This window comes from Crocuta crocuta, unplaced genomic scaffold, assembly GCF_008692635.1.
Source record: "Crocuta crocuta isolate KB4526 unplaced genomic scaffold, BGI_CrCroc_1.0 scaffold26, whole genome shotgun sequence".
NCBI classification, from domain to species: domain Eukaryota; kingdom Metazoa; phylum Chordata; class Mammalia; order Carnivora; family Hyaenidae; genus Crocuta; species Crocuta crocuta.
In genome coordinates this window covers 18,491,189-18,515,907 of record NW_027532249.1, presented here as the reverse complement: position 1 = coordinate 18,515,907, position 24,719 = coordinate 18,491,189, and the positions used below count along the sequence as shown (strand labels likewise).

The following is a 24,719-nucleotide window of genomic DNA, read 5'->3' as shown; positions in this document are numbered from 1 at the left end:
TCTTGTTTTCATCCCAGGCCAGCTTTATTGACTTATGTTATAAGCTAATCCTTTATAGAAATCTATTTTTGCTGACTCTGATTAAATTATACAGTAATTATTAGGCTTTGGATTAACAAAAAACAGATTTCTACAAGGAAGAGGTACCGTCATGCTCTGAAACCATGTAACAATTTTGTTATACTATTTTTTTAAGGAAAAGAAAACGGATTGGCCACAGATATATTTAACCAGATGAATTAGTTAAAATTGGCTAGCTGTTACAGCAAACTAAAATTTCAGGGACCTCAGCCTGGTTGGAATGTATTTCTCACTTACTTAGTTGTAATTGGATTTTAGGTCATGGGAGTGGGGGGTGGGGAGGGAAGGTCCATTCTATTCCACACAGTCATAAAGGACCCAGAGGACCAGAGGCTCCCTGACTCTCCACATGTGGCTTTCAGGGTCTCCCCAGCCGTACATGCAATCCCTGAATGACCAAAGGGCAGGGACAATGATTTGTGGAGACTTTTATGGGCTACACCTGGCACACATCACTTCCACTCCCCATTCCCTAGGAAATATCTGTTGGCTGTGTACCTAGTAAGAAGAAGAAATGAGTTCTGTGACCAGCTGGCAGTCTCTGCCCTACCCTGTTAGGTATTTGAGTTTAGAGAATCTTTTCAGAGATTGAGAATAGTTTCCTCATAGAATCCACCCACACTAGATTTCTAACTCACGTGCATTGTTTTGTGACCCATCAAGATATGTTGGAAGGAAGTGGGTCCCTGGACACGGGGGACACACAACAGGTGCAGCAGCTCATGAAAATGAGACAGTGTAGGTAAGGCTCATAAAAACCAGGGAGGGCAGCTTTCCCTTACCTGGTGACTGCTCCTCGTATATCCCAGACAGATAGTAAAGTCTTCTTGAGCAGGGACCAGCACTTGCACGTGTAAGGGATCACATGCAATTTCAGTCATGATAGGAGCTCTTTTTTTTACAGGTTTTTTTAAATGTTTTATTTATTTCTGAGAGAGAGAGAGAGAGTGTGAGCAGTAGAGGGTCAGAGAGAGAGGGAGACAGAGAATCTGAAGCAGGCTCCAGGCTCTGAGCTGTCAGCACAGAGTCCGACACGGGGCTTGAACTCAACAAACCGTGAGATCATGACCTGAGCCGAAGTCGGACACTTAACTGACTGAGCTGCCCAGGCACCCCAGGAACTCTTTTTTTAATGCCCAGGATTTCAAAACCCAAAATATCCAGATGTAATTGCTGTATGAGTTACCATTGCCTTTTTTCTTTAATGAAATTGATTTCTTATGTGATTTCTGGAAATTAGTGTCAGTGTTTCTGTAACTACAATCCTTGGAGTCTCCATTGACACCAAAAGCACGTTCAGTGGAGCTTAGGTGCCTGAGATGGGGTAAGACCCCACGGTTCCTACGACCCGGAACTTGGCTTTGAGGAATGGGGACTCTGAGGGTTGCTGACAGCTTCTCCTCACATTGCATGTTAAACTGCAGTAGGATTGAACTACCTGTACCTCTATACATATGACATGTGACTTCACACTTTTCGTGGCATTAATCTGTGGTCTTCACCGCCCAACCCTTTTTGGTCACCAAGACTCATCTCAAAACATCTTCCCTTGGAATCCCAGTCTGCATCAGGTATCTCTGCTCTATGACCCGCAGCATCCCGTGTCTGCTTTCTTTTGAACTTTTGTGTCTAGTCCTGCTCTTGACCTTAAACTCTGTAAGGGCAGAGATTTGTCCAATTCATTGTTACTCCTGAACCTAGGACATTTCACACCTAACAGGTGCTTACAGAATGTATGTGCATTGGGTCTTCTTAATTAAACTCTTAGGTTTTTCTTTTTTTAATGCTTATTTATTCTTGTGAGAAAGTAAGACAGCATGTGAGCAGAGGAGGGGCAGACAGAAATGAGACACAGAATCCGAAGCAGGATCCAGGCTCTGAGCTGCCAGCACAGAGCTCAATGTGGGGCTTGAACCCATGGACCGTGAGATCATGACCTGAGCCGAAGTCTGATGCTTAACTGACTGAGCCACCCAGGGGCCCCTGAACTTCTCAGTTTATAAATCTATCTACATGGTTGATTGAAGCAAAATACTGATGACGATTTCACTTTTGTTACTTGAAATCTGATGTCTTCAGGAAATGATGATAATATTCGTAAATGCTAGCCCTCATTACATACGCACAGTTCTGTGTCAGGCTCTGTGCTGTGCCCTTAGTTTGCATTTCTCTTATAATCTTTCCAGCAGCTCTACGTGGTAGACCTGTTCAAACCCAGGTCCACATGGCCTGAGAGACCAGACTCCTAATGCATTTGCTGGTGGTCATGTGATAGATGTTGTATTTAGTGGTGCTGATTTGTAGCAGACACATGTTACTGGTAGGACCAGTGAAGCTGGTCACTTAGCCACAGCTTCTTTTTTTTTTTAATTTTTTATGTTTATTTTTGAGAGAGAGAGAAACAGCATGAGTGGCAGAGGGGCAGAGGGAGAGAAAGACACAGAATGTGAAGCAGGCTCCAGGCTCTGAGCTGCCAGCAAAGAGCCCAATGAGGGGCTCGAACTCACAAATTGTAAGCTCATGACCTGAGCCGAAGTCGGATGCTTAACCGACTGAGCCACCCAGGCACCCCAGCCACAGCTTATTAGAAGACCAGTGGTAATCTGGCTTTAGAACAGACAAAGAGTAAGACTCATTTAATTGGTTAAGCATGGCTTGCAATATTGAACACATTTTAGCATTAAGAAAGGTAGAATCTGGAGATGTATTCTGAGCAGCCAAGTTATTACAAAAAAAAAAAAAAATACCTCCAAGTAAATAATGAGTGACAAGAGCTAAGATTTTAAATCCAGGCTGGATGCCTAAACATCAGGATGGAGTACAGGTGTTAGGAAACCCCTTGAGACCAAAAGATCCACTTCTCTGAGTCAAGGGATCTTTGCTTGAGCCAGTGGTCTCCATAGACTTCCTGCCAATCTCAGGAACCAGCCCCAGCGAGAACAACCAGACCCTCTGACTCAAGCAGAGAATGACTTTATATAATTTAACTCTGGTATATTTGATTCTTTGAAATAATCGTTTTACAGAATCTTTCTGCTGTATAAGCAAACTGACAGATAGCTGAATCTGGACGTCACAGTGGAGGCCACTTTCCACATTTTTATTGCTGGCTAAAGCACACTGTTATGTTCCCACGTTATTCGTCCTCTTAGATCCACCTGCAAATACTAGAATAAGCGAGTTATCCAAAGGCTGATACACATTTCATAAGAGGAAAATTTCACCAGGGATTGGATGAGCACATTGTCATTCCCTTTGTACAAGCTGTCCTCACCACCCTTACCCCCAGGTGACATGCATTGCTAGGCTACAGTCCACATCTTCTGAACTGGTCAGGACCCATTCATTCCTGACTGGGCATTAAGTGTTTTTAATGTGCACGTGATTTGCACATGAGCTTTTATTTGTTATTCCTGTCATTTGGTGTGAATGAACAAAATATTTATGGAATTCACTTCAATACTCATTCTTCCTGACTAATCATAAATTTACTAGATTTAATTTTATTGGAATAGAAAGTTATCAAGATCCCAGTAATAACAGTGATAGAGATATTGAATGCCAGCTATGTGTCAATGCTATGCCAGGAGGAAAAAACTAAGATACTAAGCAGTATTTGCCAAAGTTCTGCCAACTGGCCAAATCCACCGACTTCCCATTTTTGTAAATAAAGTTGTATTAGAACACAACCATACACCGTGTCCATTGTTTATGTGTTATCTGTGCCTACTTTTACACTGCAGCAGCAGCAGAGTGGAGACGGTATAACAGATTATACGGCCCCAAAATACTGAAATAATTTACTATCTGGGCCTTACAAAGAAGGCATTGGCAACCCCTTTCGTGGTTAGGGAATATGGAGCCCTCATTCGTATTTTGTCCAAAGTTTAAGTACTCTGAAGGTCAGCATAGGAAATTTATGGAACTTGCCCAAGGTCATGCAGTTAGATATGGTGAATTCAGGATTTGAATCAAGGCATTTTGATTTCAGAATCTATCTTTTTCAGTCACCATACTATGCTCCCTTTATATTTACATTTGTCCTAATGATTATGTCTCCTTAGGAAATTCCAAAACAATGTGACTTAAAGTAGTGAAGGATTTTTGATGCTCTGTCACCATATTTCCAACCAAATGTCTTTTTCTCTATTGCCTATTTTTAGGTTTCCTCTAAGATAGACTACAAGGTCAGGCTAACATAGAATGACTTTGATCTTGTCTGAATGGTGACTTTTGTATTTTTTGTAAGAAGTTGGAGCTTGGGGTGAGAAAATGGCCTGAAGATGCATTTAGAAAGTACTCTCTATGTCTCCCCAACAGACGTGCTTGAACTGGTTAAGAAGTATGTTCATCAGGGGCACCTGGGTGCCTCAGTCGGTTAAGCATCCGACTTCAGCTCAAGTCATGGTCTCGCGGTTCATGAGTTTGGACCCCCATGTAGGGCTCTGTGCTGGCAGCTCAGAGCCTGGAGCCTGCTTCAGATTCTGTGCCTCCCTCTCTGTCTGCCCCTCCCTTGCTCTCGCTCTCTCTCGTCTCTCAAAAATAAATGAACATTAAAAACATTTTTGTTAAAGTGCATTTATCTTTATAGGGCTGTACCTGAATAGCGTGGAAAGGGTGGGAAATGACAAACATTATTATAAAAAACAAATTTCAGATTTCAGGAGAAACATCTCTGTGAAGCCCTATTACTCTGCTTAATCCTACAGGCCCTTCATGGCCACATGCTCACTTCCTCCAGAAGCCTACACTTTCTTTCACCTTCCATATTTATATAATTATTTATACAGGTATTCTACTAAGTTGCATCATTTTTTAATGCATTCTTATAAAACACTAGACAAAAAGCTCTGTGAATAAGTGCATCTGTGACCCGAGACCCTCCAGAAAGTATTTGTTTAATCAAATCCAGTGGAACTGTATTTGCAACCTTTTTCCAAAAGAAGACTCCCTCATTTTACAATTGGAAGTGAGTTGTGATAAAATTTCCACAATGCCGGTTTCTGCAGAACCATAATTTTGCACCAAAGAATGCAACTGGCTCATTCAAAATTCTGAAGACAAGTTTTGAAAGAAGCTATGACAGGGCAGCGTGAACAGTAAACCATGGAGACAGAAGCTGCCGATGTGTTCGTTCCCTCTTCATGGGGACTCAGCTCCATCCCTTGTGGGAAGTAGAGACTGGCTCTCTGGTGAAATTACGATGTATATGAAAGCAGAGATTGAGGTCCTTCATTTGTCCCCAAGTTATTTTATCTCTATTAGGTTCATGATTCCAATCAGAAAAGCTTTTAGCAAATCTTTTATTGGGGGGGGGAGGAGGGTTTAATAATCCCCAGACTCTACTTAGTTTTCCACATCATTTCACCTGCGTAGATCGTTACCGTCATAACTGTAACTCCATAACTATCTCGCTGAGGAAGAAAATCAGGTCGTAATGTAATTTACATAAAACTTGTAAGGGTATTTCACTTACTTGTGAGCAGTTGTATGGTAATGTGTTGACACCTTATCACTATTTTATTCAATTATTTTAATGCCAGGAGCTATAGGGGTGAGATAATAAAGTTCTTGTCCACTTTCCATTCCTTTCTGGGTCTGTCTGAAGTTTCTTACCTATGTCATAGTCAGCCTTTTTCCAGATAACTTTTTTTTTCCTTCAGAATTGTGTCCATTTGCTTTCATGTTAGTATTTTTATTTCTTACAATCACTTAGTCTTGAAGCATTAAAAATGTCTACCTTATCTATATGGGAATTTTTTAAGTTACTTGCCTTTGCTGCTATAAGGAAGGCTTCCCACTTGTACCAGCGCTTACCTAGGAGATAGTGAAGATGGCTGTCCCTCCACCGTCTCCCTCCACTGGCCTCCCCAGCGCAGGCTGACAAAGGACCAGGAACTTTCAGTGCCTCCGTTCGGGCTTCCCTTCCTGCACAGGCCCGCCTGTTGTTGGAGGGAAATGAAGACTCCTAGTTCTGCTTAAGTCCATTGTTGTAACCAGCTGTGCACAGACCAGAGTGCTAGCTAGGCCCCAGCACCTAGTTAGCATAACCACCCTGAGCTCTTCTAGCACGTAAAACCCCTCACGTTTTCCCCCTCAGCAAACTTCTGTGCATTTCTTCACTGGCCCCTTGGCAACACGATGCAGCTTGCTTGTTTTAATTTTGCTTGCTCTGGTGGTCTCTGTTGCATCCTGCCACACTGCTTACGGCCATGACCTTGGGCCAATAATTAACCTCTCTGACCTGTGGCAATCCATGGGACAGAACAACACCCACGTAGAAGGATCTGTGCTTGGAATATTTGAGGTACCACCGAGAAGGCACCTCGTGTCATTGCTGACAGTGAGGGGCACGAGAGGAGGGCTGGCTTCCTTCCTTCGTACGTCCTCTGAGCTGAAAATGGCATCTGGCACTCAGTAGGCTCTCCTTAAATTCTTGTGAAACAGTAAATGAATATTTTCATCACTCCCTAAAACAGATTTAATTACACGAATCTACAGATTCTTCCAGCAATATAGCTTTCTAGATTTTTTTCTTTTTAGCTTTTTGAAGTTTTTACCTAGATACCAGAATTTCTATCTATACCAATGCAGAATTTTAATTTATTGAAACATACAAAATGCCTTAGGGTAGATTCATGGTCCTTTACTGAACCAATTACAAAGCATTGCAAGTCAGTGGAATTTAACACGAAAAGCCAAAAGCAGAGTGTTAGCTGCTAACTGACTTTTTACTAACTTTCCCATAATTGTATCACCCTTAATGACATTTTAAAACATAGATGAGGAAAGAAAGTGTTTTTAGTTGCTTGCAGTGTTAACATTCTAAAAACCATAATTCCATGCCTACCATGAGTGGGTGTTGCCAAGTAACACGTGTTCCAAATATTAGTTAAAATAAGATGTTCCTTGGCCTTCCTTGGCCTTGAAAATTAGGTTTCTTTAGGAAGTTAACTTTGCAAAGAAAGGTTGACAATCGTAAGAGAATTTTCAGATCTACTTTTTCTCTAGAGAGCTTTAGGAACCAAATAAAGATTTCTCCCTGGATTGTTTCTTTATAATCTTCAGAAGTAAGACCATGAACCCAATGACCTTGAGAATGTTTTTGGTCTCTGTAATTCTCTTTATAATTCTCATCCTACATGTTGTAATTTGTGTGTTTAACTAAAGTATTATGGGATTGTAAAGATGTATAATTTAGGAGGTTTGCATAGAATGACCCCTTATCAAAAGGTTTACAATTGGACCCTCAGGTCAGGACCTCTGCCATACAACACCAGAGGATGTGAACAGAAAAACCTGTCCCTGTGACCCAAAGGCACTTCTGCCTACTTCCTACCATTATCAGATTTTTTTATATATTCCATGTTTGTAACAGACGGGGGAAGCCATCTCAGAGAAACATTAAGCCACACGTTTTAACCCAGTTTCTGGCTTCTTGTAAGTCAGTAGTTTTCTGCCTTTTTTCAAAAGTAGCAAAGCTGAGGAACGTGACACATTTGCATCATTACAGAGGACTCACCAGGGCAGTGAATCTCATTGATGGAACGGGGGGGGGCTTTCCCCTCCCTCCCCATTGTGAATTCCTGCCATGGAGTGCAATGTGATCCAAGGCACGCTTCTTGAATCAGTTACTCTTTTGAACATCTGGCTTGAATATCATCCCTGAGACCTTATTCAACACATTCTTTAATGAGCACTTCCTATGGGTTTGCCATTTTGATCGTGGAAAGGACTGAACAGGACCACAGCCCTTTTAAGACTCTTCCTGCTATCTGGTTCTTAAGATGGTAGAAAAAAAAGGCTATCAAAAGAAAAATAAAAACTTATCGATTAATATGCGATTATATGTATCCTTAATACAGGAAGCAGTCCAGGAGAAGGTGCTGTCCTTGTCCAGAGGAGACAGCTGCAATCAGCTGTAACAAATTACATCAGAAGTTAACCTCTATTTTGCCAGATCATTCCATTTTCAGGCGGACTATCCCTGTGTCTGAATGTTGGCAATTTATGAGAAAAATCTTTACAACACTGCTGGCCTGTCAAAATGCATTCGTTTTTGTAACCTTTGGGTATAGTGGGAGCTGTATAAGAAAGCAGGGAGCACAGGTTCTTTCCAGGTAAGAAGTAGCACAAGCAAGGCCAGCATGTCTGCTTTGTCTCCAGTTATGCCAAGGAATTCTCCGTACTCTTGTACAGAACCATCCTATAAAATAGTGAGGAGTATCAGGCAGTTTGTCACCTGGTAAAAGACAGTCCTTAACCATAAGATCCAATTACTTAATTTCATGTAATTCAGACTTCTGATAAAGTATTTTACACCCTTAGCATAAAAATATTTAACTGTGATCAGTGTACTTACAACCTATTTCTTTTTCCTTTTTCTTTTTTTTTTTTAAGTTTACTTATTCATTTTGAGACAGAGGGAGAGTGAGTGTGCGCAAGTGGAGGAAGACCAAAAAGAGAGGGGGAGAGAGATTCCCAAGGCTGTCAAATCCCCCGCTGATGGTGGGGCTTGACACGGGGCTCAATGAGAGATCATGACCTGAACTAAAATCAGTGGCTTGCCCAGTTCAACCACCCAAGTGCCCTTGTTTTTCCCTTTCTATATAAAACTTGGATAATTGTCAGAAGGCAGAGTTATTCACTCTCTTATGCTTGATAGTTCTGCAGTTAAACATCGTGCAGAAAAGCATGCTTCTTGTTGTGTGAGCATTCAGAAGTCTCTAAATAAATCCCTGTTTTTATTTTGTATGACATTTTAGCATTTCAAAGGCCTTCGCATCTGTTTTATCATTGTATGTCTTCAAGATAGTGTATAAATTACTCATAAATTCTATAAAATCTAAAGTGGAGCACATTTGTGCACTCTCGAGATGTTTTCACTGAAGTTTTGTATAGATAATCTGAGGTATTCTATCCTGACAAGAAAAGCAACATCCCCATGCCTTTGCTCACGTTGTTAGAAATCCCAGAGAGGTCCTTTCTCCCTAGCGCATGGATTGTTCAGGGTTCAAGTCTAACGCAAGTTTTCTCCTCCGAGCATTTTATTTCTTAGCGGTTTACCAAGTTTACATGCCATGGTGGCTCGTCTTGCCCTGTGTACCTGCTTCACCCCCAGTTTCCTCCTGCCCCCTCCCAAGAGGAGGAGCTTTTCCTCAGTGCCTTCAGCAGGTAGGGTAGCTGAATCTCTTGGTAAGGAGATTTTTAGGGGAGGGTGGTCAGGATGAGAGCGTCTCAGGGAGCAGAGAGTTACTTTGTGGATTGACAGTGTGTAGTCTGACACACCTGGTTTTGAATCCCATCCTAATCACAGACTAGATGTGGGACCCAGGGTGAGTTACTCAGGCTCTCTGATCTGTTTCGTCACCTAAAAAGACAATAATAAAACATCCTCCACAGGCTTGTTAGAAAGTATCTGTGAGAAGACATTCTCAAGAGGCTGCTATCATGAGTGCCTGGTACATAGCGGGTGTGAATGCCAGTGACCTTCCTCCCCCTGGTCTCCTTTGTTACTTTCATCATCCCTCACGTTCCTGCCCCCCACACTTATCTGTCTCGTTCATCACTGTTTAACTCTGGCCTTGTAGTTTGGACGTGACTCACTCTCCTACATGACTGTCAAAGAGCTACACTTTGAAGTCAGTCTAACATGCGTCGAGTCAGAGCCTGTCTCTGAGTCTTAGTAGATCTGGGGCTGGGGGCTGGTTACTTGGGTTGTTTGAGACTCAATATCTCAACTCTTAAATGGGGATAATAAAACTTAACATCAAACAGTACTGATCAGAGGATTAAATGAGCAAACATATGTAAAGTATCTACAATGCCAGTACATGGTAAGTATTCAAGTGTTGAATAAATAAAAACCACTATAGAGATACTACAAATGGTTTTAAGCTGGTTTTAGACAAAAAGATGAAGCCTAAACGATGAAGAGCCCCAGAAAGTCTGCACTCTCTGTAAATGTCAACATTAAATTGGAGAATTTTCTATCATCAGGATTTAGGGGTTTGAAAACTACAAAGTATCTGCCCAAACCAAATATTCTGATGCATTTCCATTATAGTCCGCTTCTTTATTCCTGTTTAGCTGCCTGATGTTAAAGCCGAAAATAGTTCTGAGGGCCCAACCTATGCCTGGAGCATCCTTCTTCACAAGTTCGACTGTGCCTGTCTGAAAGCGGACGGGCTGATTTTTCCAGGACATTCCCCCAGGGCTGTGTTGGGAGGGAAACCCCTCTCCCTGGCCTCGCGCTGCTGGGCCAGAGATTGGCAGACTTTCCGTGAAAGGCCTGATAGTAAGGCTCTGTAAGCCACAGAGCATTTCTGTGGCATATTCTTCTAATTTGTTATTATTGCTTTTTAAATATTCCTTTAAAACTGTAAAAGCCGTTCTTCGAGAAAAATAGGAAATGGGTCTGGCTGGGCCCACAGACAGTAGTTTGCCTACTTTAGACCACTGAAGGGAGGGAGGAATGGAGACTGGTTTTGAAACCCTGATGAACTAATGCCTTACTCTAAGGAAAAGGAAAACACATCTGCATCATTTGTTTTTCATATTAAAGGTATTATAAGAGGAAAAAGTCTTCCTCCATCCTCTTAGGGTCCCAGAGTCGGTCTGAAAATTAAACTAACAGAGACAGATTAACAGGAAAAAAGCATATACATCCTATTAAACTTTTACATGTACATGGGAGCTTCCCAAGAGCCTGAAGACCCAAAGAAGTGTCCAGAGTGGGCACCTTATATACTTTTAGACAAAGAAACAGTAACTCTCTAAGGACTGACGAGACCAAGGGTTTGGGCTAGGGCTAGAAAATGGTGAAGAAGTAACTACAGAAACAAAGGTTAGTTTAACAAAGCTTGTTTGTACAGATTTCTTGGTCCCCAAATTCTCTGTCTCTGATGATAAGAATGTCTTCCCTCCTCCCAGTACAGGGAGAGGGCCTTTCACATGGGGGTTTTATGGCCTGTTTCAAGGAAGAAGGGCAAAATGAGGGGGGTTAGAGTGACCTTGTAACTCTGCCGTTGGGTTTTTGAATTCCTTCAAGTTGAGACATGTAATATGCTAAGGTGCTCCGAGTTAGGGGAGTGTGTCCTGAGCCCCCCACTCACCTTAAGTTAGTGCCTTTGCTTCTGTGGTACAACTCCGTCTTCTAGACAGTTTTTCATCATTTTATAGTGGAGCCTCATCTCACTGCTGTTTTCCATTGGAAACTGATGAGAAACATAGGAAAGCAGATGGAGCACAGACTGTAGAAATGAAAAGCACAGAAGAAAGAGCTGTGTGAAAGAAATATTTAATCATAACATGAAAAACTCATGGTGGCAACTTTTCCATTATGTTAAATTTCACTCATTTCTATGCATTCTGGGTATGTGTTTAAAAACAAAGGTTGTAATTTTCTATCTTTATGCCCATCTACCATGAGTTTGATTTTGTCTTTTGCAGGATTATGACTTGAGCCAGCTCCAGCAGCCTGATACCGTGGAACCTGATGCCATTAAGCCTGTAGGAATCCGACGATTGGATGAGAGACCCATCCATGCCGAGCCCCAGTACCCAGTCCGATCTGCAGCCCCACATCCTGGGGACATCGGGGACTTCATTAATGAGGTGCAAACACAGGCTCGCTTTCCTTATAAGGGTCTTTATTTTATGCTAATCGTCAGCCATACATAGAGCACAGTGTTTAGAATACAGCTCTGTAGTTCATTAAAACACACTTGATTTTTTTCAAGCTTATCTTTGTGTTGAAGCAAATGTAGCTTCAGTAACAGAACAGATTTAATTGCTTTGGTGGGCCAAAAAACAGGTCTATCAACTAATATTCTGTATTTGTAAATGACATTCATATATGTTATCAGCATTGGTCACACTGTCTCCAAAAGTTTTTTTTCCCCCCTAGATTACAAGTAATAAGTAGACTAACAACATTCTAGTGTATTCTAATTTCATTTATTAGCACTGATGAATGTAATAATAGTTCACTTTCATTTTCCTGACACCATACCCTTTGAATCCCACAAACATTGAGAATCCAGTGCCTACCCAATGACTAGAGAGTTCCATCAAATGAAATTAGTAGGAAGAGGGGCTAAATTAAATATTATGTAAGTGATTTAAATACTTGTCTAGTTGAGGAGTTTTAAGAGCTTCTGCAAGAGGCAGCTAATTCTCTGTTGAATATAACAGATATGATTTCCGCCGTCAAAATTATTATGGCATTCTTTTATTTCATTACTGACCAAGAGTCCTGTTACATTTAATACTTCAGTGTTGAAGTAAAATGATTTGTGCTGCTGCTTTTGATCATATCGATAGTTTTACTGCAGTTCTCCTTTTGAATTTTTAGTGTAAGTGTAAGAGAGCAATACATGTTGATTGTGAATAGAGGGCAGACTTAGGTTGTCTCTGGCCATGTCCTGCAGCTCAGTATTTCCAAGATCAGAATAGGTCTCCGTGCATTACAAAGTGGACCACATCTGTCATCTATCGCCTTCAGTCATGCATGTGCTGAAAAGACTCTTATTTCCTGCACTTCCTTGTAGTCATATATAATATATCATCAATCCACTTTAGTTTTTTTAGATGGAGTTATAGGTTGTAAAAAAAAAAAAAGTTTTGAAGCAAGATTAGAGTATCTTCCCTTTACAACTATTCACTACTGTCTATTACTGAAATCCATGCTGCTTTCTAGACAAATGCATTTGCTTCTGTTCAGCAGATAATAGATTAATTTGTCTTAGTTGTGATTTAAAAACAGATGGAAGGCCGGGGCGCCTGGGTGGCTCAGTCAGTTAAGCATTCAACTTCGGCTCAGGTCATAGTCTCATAGTTTGTAGGTTCGAGCCCCGCATCAGGCTCTGTGCTGACCACTCAGAGCCTGGAGCCTGCTTCAGATTCGGTGTCTCCCTCTCTCTGCCCCTCCCCCTGCTTTTGCTCTCTCTCTCTGTGTCTTTCTCAAAAATAAACATTTTTTAAAAAAGCAGATAGAAAGCAGAACAACAGAGTGCAAATAACTCCTTTATCTACAAAACTATGCTTTGATTTTTCCAGTTTATTTATGTAGAGACCTGGTCAGGGGATTTACGGGAATTTATATTTATGACTACATCTTTTTGAGCTTTTAAGAGTGCCTGATGATTTTACTTCTGATTTAGCGTTTGTGGTCTTGAGAAATTTCTTAGTCCTGCGGTTGTCGGGTTTCAAGATACAGCGAATCTTTTGAATGCCGGTGCCAAAGCCGACTTGCTTTTTTTAAAGCAAGAACTTTAGCTTCTGTGTACTTCAGCAAGTACTTAACTGTGTCTGCCTGTCCCTGAAGCGTCAGCATCCCATGGGACTCTGCGCCATCCATAACACTGTTCCTTTCGCAGTGATTAAGTTCAAGCACGAAGCATCATGTATAAGACTGTTTTCCTAATCTGACTCCTGCCCCCTCCCCCATGACAGATGCTTCCAGTGCTGCAGACCCGCCGACTGCAGTTCCTCAGAAGCATCCCAGCTATGACCATAATGTAACTTCCGCAAACTTCTTAACCATCGGGGAAACACCCACTTAGCCTTCAGAGTCACCTCAAACATCTTCTTCTCTGGGAGGCCTTCTTTGATAACTCTGGGAAGGGTTAACAGGACACTTTCCCCATTATAGCCCTGGCCCCTGAGGTACAGCTGTCCATACTTCTCTCTCCCATGTGAGCACCTGCCTTCTTTCCAGGATAGAGTCTATTTCTTGTTCTTCTTTGTGTAACCTAAGCACATGGTGTGTGGCCTACCTCTTAGATGTTGTTGTTTTAAGGAATCCCAGTTCTGTGGCAGGTGGCGTGAGGCTCTGAGCACCGCCTGATTTGCAGTCAATTGGGATTCATTGGGGCCCAGGTCTGGGGCCTTTCATTCCGCTGGAGCCGACCAAATTCAGAAAATGAGGATATTGGTTGTTCTAAGTTGCGTTTTAGTGTATGCTTGGTGTTTGTGTGTATGTGTTTGTGTCTGTGTGTGTTTGTCCATCCTTTTTACAGGAACTGCATTTTCTTCAGGAGGTAGGGAAGTATATCTGGTTTATTAACTAGATTCCATTACCCAGCCCTTCCAGTGCCACAGTAGAAAGAGAGTCAGAATTTCATTTGGAATTTTCTTTTCCTAGAACAGTGCCTAGCCTAAAAAGTAGCTCAGGACCATAATGAACATGTTTCAGTACTTACACAAAAAACTTTGTGCCAAACTACTGACTTGCAAATTAACTTCTAGAATGCAGTCAGTTCATAATCTGAGGATTGTCTGCATTTGCTAAAAATGCCTCATTTTGAAATGATCTTGAGCTTGGTTTAGGATCATTCATTTCAGCAAATAACTATTGAATGTCTACTGTGTGTACATATCTGTGCTAGTCACATGTAGAAAGACAATAAATTAGACCTAGATTCTCTCTTAGTGTTTGCTCCCTACTTGGCTGCAAGCATGATCTTCGTACCAGACACACATTTCCATATCCGAAGCCTTCCTTTGCTAGACATGGGAGGCCCGTTGGCCCATGGCCAATTCTTACTTGGCTTTACAGTCTCATCTCAGCCCCTGCCCCTGCATCTTACAGGCCAGGGACAGAGACTCTACTTGTAGCTTCCAGGCTCAGCTTTAATTCCAGGTCAGCACGTGTTCCCATGCTGTGCTTTCTGCCTGGACTGCCCTCCCTTTTTCTAGATATTAGCTCCTTCATTAAGTCTTTACCAAGCCAAGAAGGGGTCAAGCACACAGTTGGGGCAGGGACCATGCAGTGGCATCCCATCGTACCCAGGACTCACCTTCCTTCATAACTCCTCATTCAAGGTTCTGTTCTGCCTCCAGAGGAAGAGGGGCTCAATCCTGGGAGGTGGCGTAAGGCCCACTGCTTTGGCAAGAACATGAATGGACAAAAGAATCACATTTGGAAATGTTTCTCCAAATGACCACAAAATCCATTACATTGAATATGATCATAAGATAGAGAAGTGTGCACAAGATGCAGAACCAAACACTTACACCTAGAAAGGCCCTACATAGGAAGGACGTCTGCAGAGGTGAAGGTGTCACAGAAAACAGCTAAAATTGGGGGTCTGGGGATGAGATGATCAGGTCTGTGGGAAAATTCACAGGGATGAAACTGTCAAATGGCTAAGTCAGATTAACATTCAAATACACGGTATAGATTCTTCCATCTAAGACACCCATTAGGACTTATTCAATATCTTTCTATAACTGGGCAAATAAAAATAAATACATGTAAAATTTTAAAACAGTTAAAAACACCTAGAAAAAAATTCAAGCATATTTTATGAATACATATAAGATGCAAACAGGTTTCTTTATCCTCAGACCTTATTTGATTTAACACAGTACTGAATGTTCCAAAGGAAGAATAGTATAGCGTAATTATAATTGGAGTGTTTTTATAATGTAAGGAATAAATAAGCTCATAAGAACATTTTCTGGTTTGTTTATTTAAATAACCAATGAATGTTGCCTTGAATATAAGAAATACAATGTATTTACAGATGGTAGGTAGAGTAAAACAAATCACAAATTTTTTTTTTTAATGTTTTATTTATTTCTAGGAGAGAGAGAGAGAGAGACCGCGCGAGCAGGGGAGGGTCAGAGAGAGAGGGAGCCACAGACTGAAACAGGCTCCAGGCTCTGAGCTGGCCGTCAGCACAGAGCCCGATGCGGGGCCCGAAACCACGAACCGCGAGATCATGACCCAAGCGAAAGTCAGACGATCAACTGACTAAGCCACCCAGGCGCCCCACAAATCACAAATTTTTGAATTTAAACCACAGAATTTCATTCTCTTTTGAGGTTTTAAGTATGACCTTCAGAGGGTGAAAAGACGAAACAAATTCATTTAATCTCAGCCTGACAGGAGATGTTAGCATACCTCTAATGACTTCACTAATCTTATATATTTCTTTATCTCAGAAATATAGAAACCAAGGGCATATTTCTGTTAAAAGACCAACTTTTGACTGATATTTAAAAACTTAAGAAAAGTGCTTCAAAAATAACTTGCAAGGAACTACTGAAGTTTAGAACTTTTGCTTTTCTTCTCCTGTTAAATTTATTTGTCCTTTTCAAAATATCTTTGTCCCCTCTTTCAGTAGTTGGACGTTTCTTTGCATTTGTATCCAGCTGCCACACCTAACAGCTCTGTTAGCTTGGAAATCCTGATTTCACCTTTTGAATTTGCAGTTTTCATATGTATACATAAAATGAGGATAATAATAAAATCCTCTTTTAAGATTTCTAGAAGGACTAAATGAGATGGTCCACATTATATTAGTTATTATTCCAAGTAACTTTTCAGGAAGACCATTTTTCTTCTGTTCTCTAGGTATAAATCAAAATATTCCTTTCCTTCCAAAAAATTTGCTTTAAGTAAAATGAAATTCTCAGAAAGGGACATAGTAATGTTGGCATTAAAGTCACAGAATTCCACTGTCCTATAAACCTGGTATACTTTATGTCTTCATATATTTTAAGCCTAAATCCTAGTTTTCTTATTATTTTTTTTCAAGTTTATTTATTTGGGGAGAGAAATTAGATCATGCATGACCAGGGGAGGGTAGAGAGAGAGGGAAAGAGCATCCCAAGCTCAGAGCCTAATGAGGGGCTTGATCTCAGGAACCATGAGAGCATGACCTTATCTGAAATCAAGAGTCGGTCGATTGGGGCGCCTGTGTAGCTCAGTTGGTTAAGCATCTGACTTTGACTCAGGTCATGATCTCAGGGTTTGTGGGTTTAAGCCCTGCGTTGTGCTCTGTGCTGACAGCTCCGAGCCTGGAGCCTGCTTGGGATTCTGTGTCTCCCTCCCTCTCTGCCCTTCCCCACTAGTGTGCGCTCACCCCCCATCTTCAAAAAGAAAAAAAATAAATTAAAAAAAAAATAGGTTGCTTAACCAACTTATCCACCCAGGCACCCCTCACCCTAAATCCTGGCTTCTTCTAAAAGGAGTATATATAAAGATGAACAAGGTGATAAGGTGAAAACCCAAGTCCAGAACAGGAGTGCAAAGCTACCTTCTAGTATCCTGCTGGAGGTCAGGCACTGTGTTGGACAGCAGGATACGAAATGAGTATAAACATCCTTAGCAGAAAAGGATGTCATAATCTAGTGTAACCAAAACATGGCAATAAAAGTAAAAGGGACCAAAGGAATGACTCCCAGTCATGGGAAAAATCCATGTAGTGGAAGTGACATTTTTAATGGGCTTTGATGGATGGATGGATGTTAATCAAATGAAAATTTTTGAGTGAGGAAGTTTCAGCCCATGGAAATCACATTTCAGCCAGCAGGAAATGAATATGCATGTAACATAGCGGTATACAAAAACATGACGTTTTTAAGTTTGGGGGGGCTTTTGGTGAATAATTTAGTTGTGGTTGCTGGATCTGGGAATAGCTGAGACATAAAAAGTACATGAACAGTCCAGGTTTACTGACTGTTCTGCTAAAGAGGTTTAACTGTATCCTGTACGTTACCCAAACATCAGGCATTTGAGTAATAATGTCTTGTAGTTTTTCCAGGTCCACACACCTCTTCTATAATTTACTTAAACTTCTAATTAACTTTTAATTTTTCTGTTTCATAAAGGTAATCGTTTTAAAGTACTCATGCACCAATTAAAAATCATCTTGCATACCTACCCCCACCCACCCCCCACCCCTGGGAACGCCTCCCTAATTTGGGAAACACTGCAGTAGGTAAGAGAGAGCAATCAGTAGCGACTTCAAATGCTGTCTGAAAGAGGAACCAGGTGTAGTTTGTAGAAAAGAAGTAGGAATAGTACTGGGGACTGGGAGGCCAGTTAGAGAGGCTTTTGCTATGGTCCAGGCAGCATATAAAAAGGACCTGAACTGAGGCAGGGGCACTGAGAGAACAGAAGATGGGATGTAGGGGAATCAATGGCCCTCTTTCCTCTTACATCCCTTGTGTGTTCCCTCACTGAAGAATGTGGACTTTTTATAGCTCCTGTAAAAGCATCTCTCCATCCATAAAGCATAGGATCAGAGGCCTATAAATATAAGCTCAGCAAGACTTCAGCCAGAGCCACAGGCTTTTTCATTTTACAGAGACACCTCAAACTATAGAAGATAGTTCAGATTTATCCAGAGTTCAAGATCTGCCTCTCCAGGAAAGGCAAAAAAGGCACATACTCTTCCAGATTTAGTCAAACGGAGGTGGAGAAAGAGAAACACATGCAGTCCATTTGTAGATTTGACAACAGTACATTACACATCATGTGAAACGGTGTCTATACCTAAGAATAAAGGAATCCCATAAGGGAGGGTCCAATGGGTACGTGGCCCACCGGATTTCTTCCATTCATTCACTCTGGTTGCATGTCTGTCATTTTCAGTCTCTCAGAACTTGACTGTGATCTTTTTAGAATTACCAAAATAGTACCCAGAATTTATATAATACCTCATCCACAAGAGTTTTTATTCTCAGATAAAAATCAGTGCTATCTGAGTGGGAGGGACTTAGGATACTTAACCTTCAGACTAGAAAGATGGCTTGCCTAAGAATTCCTGAAAAGTTGAGTGATTTTTTTTGCCCTTTTGCGATTATCAAAACCTGAGACAGTGTGCGATGTTCTGGCATAGCACAATGATTTGCAATGGATTGCATGGCCTTAACACTGAAAGGAAGGAAGGAGGGAGGGAGGGAGGGAGGAGAGGAAACAGATTCAGAGTGATCTAAAATCCAAAGCAAGAGCTAAAAACAATTTAGAAGAAATGAATATATTTTAGAATCTCAGTAGTGAGTAAATGACTAGATTATCAGCAGTTTTATACTTATTTTGAGGAGCTGAATTAGGTGGCTTAGGCATTCAGTGAAGGGTCTCAGGTCCTTTTTACACAGTGGTGAAGACCAGACAACTTCCCATGTTTGTCCATAAGTCTTAGTAAATACAGGCCATTGCTTTCCTCTCCACTGAATCCAGACACACTTGACACCTTGCCATTGACTCTTTAGAACTAATTTTAGTCTTAACCTTTTCATATTTCCAGTTTGGAGCTGACACCATAAAGATTGGGCAGGGCTCCGCATGTATTTCGATTTAAATTTTGAATTGTGATAAAGCAGATGACCTGAACATGGTCATTGTCTCTGTTCTCTGTCTTATAAAGCAGTTTTACTCAAGGTCATAATGAAAACCTAATACAGGTATGCCCTGCTTTTCAAAAGTTCACGTTCTGCCACTTCTGTCGAAGACCTACATTAGTACTTGTTTTCACTAACCGAAAGAAAGCCAAAGAGGGGTTTTGCTTTTATGAAAAAAGGTGAAAAGCAAAAAGTAGTGTATAGCCTCTGTTGTTGGGTAGCCGTTATAGAGACAGTGTGCCCCCCAGGCAGAGAGAGCAGGCCACCAGGCTCCTTCCCCAGAACTACACTCAGCATCTCAGCATCCAGCCGCATAGCTTTGAACTGTGTCTGTGAACATCTCTGCTTCATCTCCATTTACTTTGTGCATCCTTTAGCGACATGTGTCCTGAGGTATCAGAAAAGACTAGGAGGCATTATTTTTGGAATCTGGAAATGTTCAAAAGATTCCCCATATAAATGAATGTTAATTGCCTCTTTGCTTTCCATCATTCCAGGTTTCAAAAGGTTTCATTGGAACGTTCTTACTTTCGGATAGCGTGGGAGACCTACATTTGTCTTCAGAAACCTATTCTTCTATCAGGATTTTCTTTGTTTTCTTGATTTCCCCCCAGATCTTTCTTGGGTCCAGTTCTTATATGAACCCAACTTAGACCGTGCTGAACTGAAAGAATCACCTCTTGCTTAAATTTGCAGTTGCTAGATTTTGTAGGGAAAAGGAAAAAGGATGCATGCTAATATTTGAATATAAACTCCATGAGGACAGGTGTTGGATCCAGCTTATAAATAGCTGTGTCCCCACCACAAAGCAGAATATGTTTAATACACATACTCAATAAATACATCTTGAATTAAATACATAAATATGAACAAAATGAGCAAAGGTGCATTGTTCGGCTTTTACCAACGAAGGCTGCAGAAATTAACAACTCCAAAGTATCATCGGCTTAAATAGCTAAGGTTTACTTCTTGCCCAAATTCTGGGTTAACTGTGGGCCAGCAATGGCTGGGTCTTCATCTCTTCTGTGTTTCAGGATCCAGGCAGGAGGAAAACTCCCAGCTGGGGCCGACCATTCTCCTGGGAGAGGGGGCAGGAAGGAAGTGATAAAAACACATTAAACAGAGAGGTCTTGAGGTGTCTTCTCTGTACTGCTACTTACGTTGTACAGGACAAATCCAGCTCATAGCCAAGCCTCACAGTGGGTTTGGGAAGTGAACTCTGACTCCGGAGAGGCACTTGTGGTAGTGGGGGCATGTGATCCACCTACAAAGACAGGATAGTGAATCATTGAGGACAGTAACACGGTCTACCACAGAAAGGAATTTCTGCATTTGAGAAATTGCAGTTTGTATTTTCAGTCTTAGCAAAATTGCCTCGTAGCTTATTCTATAAATATGATAAATAAAATCCTTTCTAAAATTACTTCTGTTTTATACACTGAAGTAGTTTGCTGAAGATGTGCTTTATTTTATTTTACACTGGCTTTTCTGGGTTATATGTAGTATAACCGGACATGGGGGAAAGTAGTGTTTAATTTAAATGGTTACAATGGGTGGTAAAAGAGACTTGGAATGGGAAAGCTGGTAGTATGTACTTTTCTCTCTTGGTTTTTTATGTTTTTAATGTTTATTTATTTTTTGAGAGACAGAGACAGAGTGTGAGTGGGGAGGGGCAGAGAGAGAGGGAGACACAGAATCCAAAGCAGGCTCCAGGCTCTGAGCTGTCGGCACAGAGCCCGACGCAGAACTCAAACTCTCAAGCTGTGAGATCATGACCTAGCCAACTGAGCGACCCAGCCACCCTAGTTTCTCTCTTGTTGTTGATGGAAGTCAAGCAGCTGCCATTTTATTTCTTAAAATATTATGTCTTCACATTTATTTTTAATTTTATTTTTATTATTATTTTTCAAATAATATTTATTATTTTTTTATTTATTTAATATTTTTATTATTTTATTTTATTTTTATTTTATTTATTTCAAGTTCTTAAGCATGACATTTTTCACTAAACTTAAAAATGGATTCTTTTTAGATAATATGCATTAAGTGCCAACAGGCATCAGACACTGTGATGAGCCCTTGGGTGTCTTTATTCCAGTAGTCTCCATAATAATCTTACTATTGTTATTACACCTACAGATGAGGAAGTGAAGCCTGGAGAACTTAGCTGAAATCCTACAGCTAATACCGGGTAGCGCTGAGGTGTCAACCCAGGGTATAGTGGCTAAGAGGTCTGATTTGTTAACCACTAACCACTATACATACTGATTCTTACCTTAATTTTCATGCTCTTTTGTTCTCTTCCTCCTCTATAAACTTGGAAGAATAAATAGATGAACACATACCAATTAAAAAATCCCACATATACATGTGTATAAAATACATGTGGATTGGAAGGATTAAGCGTTCTAAGGATCTTTGCCTGGACTTTATGGTTTTATTACTTATCATTTATTTCACACAATAGCAATGCCTGTTATGCTAGATTACAAGCTCATAGAGGGCAAGGACCACATGGGACTCGTGTATAGCCCTCTCTTTACCTTGACTGTATAACCTCTTCAGCCTATTCACTGTCAGAATCCTTTGACTCTCACTCTTAGGGTCCACATATGACACGATGTCATAGCCTCTGTGTTATTTCATATAACTTACTCCAGCAGTAATTACTCAATGCAGTATTATACAGTTGCATTACCAGACTTCATCTGAGATCCTTCCTTCTCAGCACCCAGCAGTCGGCCATTCATTTCTGCTACCTGCCAAACACAGCCTCCAATGAACTCCCCTTCCATCTTGGCCTCACTGAGCTAGACGTCCTACGAGTCTTTCCTGCAAAGGAAAGATGTGCTAGTTTTTGCCTAACTTCCAGCATGGCGGCAACCCCAATTCCTGTAGGTAGAAGGTGTTGTGGTCTGCAGGTGGAAACTTACTAACAAGTGTTTGATCCTGTGGACCCCTAGGATCTGCCTGTAGCTCGCACATTGTAACCCCTCTCTGCGTTCTTTCTTTGTCTTTCCAAATTGTAGGGCCTTAAAGCTGCTGACAATGATCCCACAGCTCCGCCATACGACTCCCTCCTAGTCTTTGACTATGAAGGCAGCGGCTCCACCGCTGGGTCCTTGAGCTCCCTCAATTCCTCAAGTAGTGGTGGCGAGCAGGACTATGACTACCTGAACGACTGGGGGCCACGCTTCAAGAAACTTGCTGACATGTACGGTGGCGGTGATGACTGAACTTCAGGGTGAACTTGGTTTTTGGACAAGTACAAACAATTTCAACTGATATTCCCAAAAAGCATTCAGAAGCTAGGCTTTAACTTTGTAGTCTACTAGCACAGTGCTTGCTGGAGGCTTTGGCATAGGCTGCAAACCAATTTGGGCTCAGAGGGAATATCAGTGATCCAATACTGTTTGGAAAAACACTGAGCTCAGTTACACTTGAATTTTACAGTACAGAAGCACTGGGATTTTATGTGCCTTTTTGTACCTTTTTCAGATTGGAATTAGTTTTATGTTTAAGGCTTTAATGGTACTGATTTCTGAAACGATAAGTAAAAGACAAAATATTTTGTGGTGGGAGCAGTAAGTTAAACCATGATATGCTTCAATACGCTTTTGTTACATTGCATTTGCTTTTATTAAAACACAGAATTAAACAAACACAAAACAAAAACTCATGGAGCGATTTTATTATCTTGGGGGATGAGACCATGAGATTGGAAAATGTACATTACTTCTAGTTTTAGACTTTAGATTTTTTTTTTTCACTAAAATCTTAAAACTTACCCAGCTGGTTGCAAATAAAGGGAGTTTTCATATCACCAATTTGTAGCAAAATTGAATTTTTTCATAAACTAGAATGTTAGATACATTTTGGTCTTAATCCATGTACACTTTTTTTATTTACTGTATTTTTTCCACTTCACTGTAAAAATGGTATGTGTACATAATGTTTTATTGGCATAGTCTATGGAGAAGTGCAGACACTTCAGAACATGTGTATGTATTATTTGGACTATGGATTCAGGTTTTTTGCATGTTTATATCTTTCGTTATGGATAAAGTATTTACAAAACAAAGTGACATTTGATTCAATTGTTGAGCTGTAGTTAGAATACTCAATTTTTAATTTTTTAATTTTTTTTTATTTTTTATTTTCCTTTTTGTTTGGGGAGGGAGAAAAGTTCTTAGCACAAATGTTTTACATAATTTGTACCAAAAAAAAAAAAAAAAAAGGAAAGAAAAGAAAAGAAAGGGGTGGCCTGACCCTGGAGGCACTGCTAAGTGTGTGTTTTTAAAAAAAAAAATGAAAAAAAAAAAAACCAAGCTTTTAAACTGGAGAGACTTATGACAGCAGCTTTGCCTCTGTACTGTGTACCAGAATATAAATGACACACCTCTGACCCCAGCGTTCTGAATAAAATGCTAATTTTGGATCTGGTGACTGGTTTGAACTTTTTCTTTTCTACCTGAGCTGCTTTAAGCGTTGCACAACCCCCAAGTATGGGAGTTTTGTTGAGAGAACAACACTATATGTATTTGTTCTTGCACTGTTCACCACTGAACCCCCCTTAGCATGGCGGCCATGTGTCCAGTGAGCAACAGAGAGAATCGCCATGGATGCTACCGACATAGGAGAAAAACATCAAGAGATGCAGGAGGAGACACTGCGATGATGGTATACAAATCACTTCAGTGAACTTTGTGTAATTCTTAATATCACTTGTGCTTTAATTCCTTTCTGCTCCAGCTTATGGTTACACTGCCTCTAAGGGCCTTTTTCATTAGAGCACCAGCATGAGGAAAACGTTGGGGAAAAGTTACAGGACTCGCCCTGAAAACTGCTCTGGACACCTGGCATCTCAGGCAATTCATTGAAGCCATTTTGTGTCCTCCATGAAATCTACTCTAGTACTTCCGTTCAATGACTTGACCATTTTTTTCTGGCTTCATTGGGATACAATTGATAAATAAAATTGTATGTATTTAAGATACACAACACGATGATTTGCTATATGTATAGATTATGGAATGATTTCCACAGTCAAGTTAATTAACATATTTATCATCTCACATAGTTAACTATGTGTGTGTATGATGAGAACACATAAGGTCTACTCAGCAAATTTTAAGTATACAGAACAATATTAGCACAGTATAAATGGCCACAAAGAACAAAAAAGGGAAATGGTCCTACTAAATTTTTTAAAGTGATTGCTGTATCTTACTATGGCTCATAAGTGAATTTTAAGAGACATGAAGAAAGTCTCACTGTATTTTCTATTTTCTTCATGAGGATTATCACACCATATTTTCTTTTTTTTATGTTTTATTTTTGAGAGAGAGAGAGAGAGCACAATCGGGAGAGGCATGGGTGGGGGACAGAGGATCAGAATCAGGGTCCCACGTACAGCAACACGGTCGATATGGGCCTCAAACTCACAAGCCTCGAGATCATGACCTCAGCTGAAATCCAACAGCTCTACCAAATGAGCCACC

At 40.7% G+C, this 24,719-nt stretch overlaps 1 protein-coding gene across 1 annotated transcript in view; it reads left to right on the top strand.

Annotated features, from left to right (window-relative positions):
• CDH2 (cadherin 2) overlaps positions 1–23,661 on the top strand; it is a 190,287-nt gene extending 166,626 nt beyond the window's left edge. The window contains exons 19-20 of the mRNA XM_077778166.1: positions 11,533–11,697; positions 22,248–23,661. Of these exons, the coding sequence (XP_077634292.1) occupies positions 11,533–11,697; positions 22,248–22,454 (372 nt within the window). The 3' untranslated portion in view covers positions 22,455–23,661. The remainder of the gene's footprint in view (positions 1–11,532; positions 11,698–22,247) is intronic.
• Positions 23,662–24,719: the final 1,058 nt, after the last annotated feature.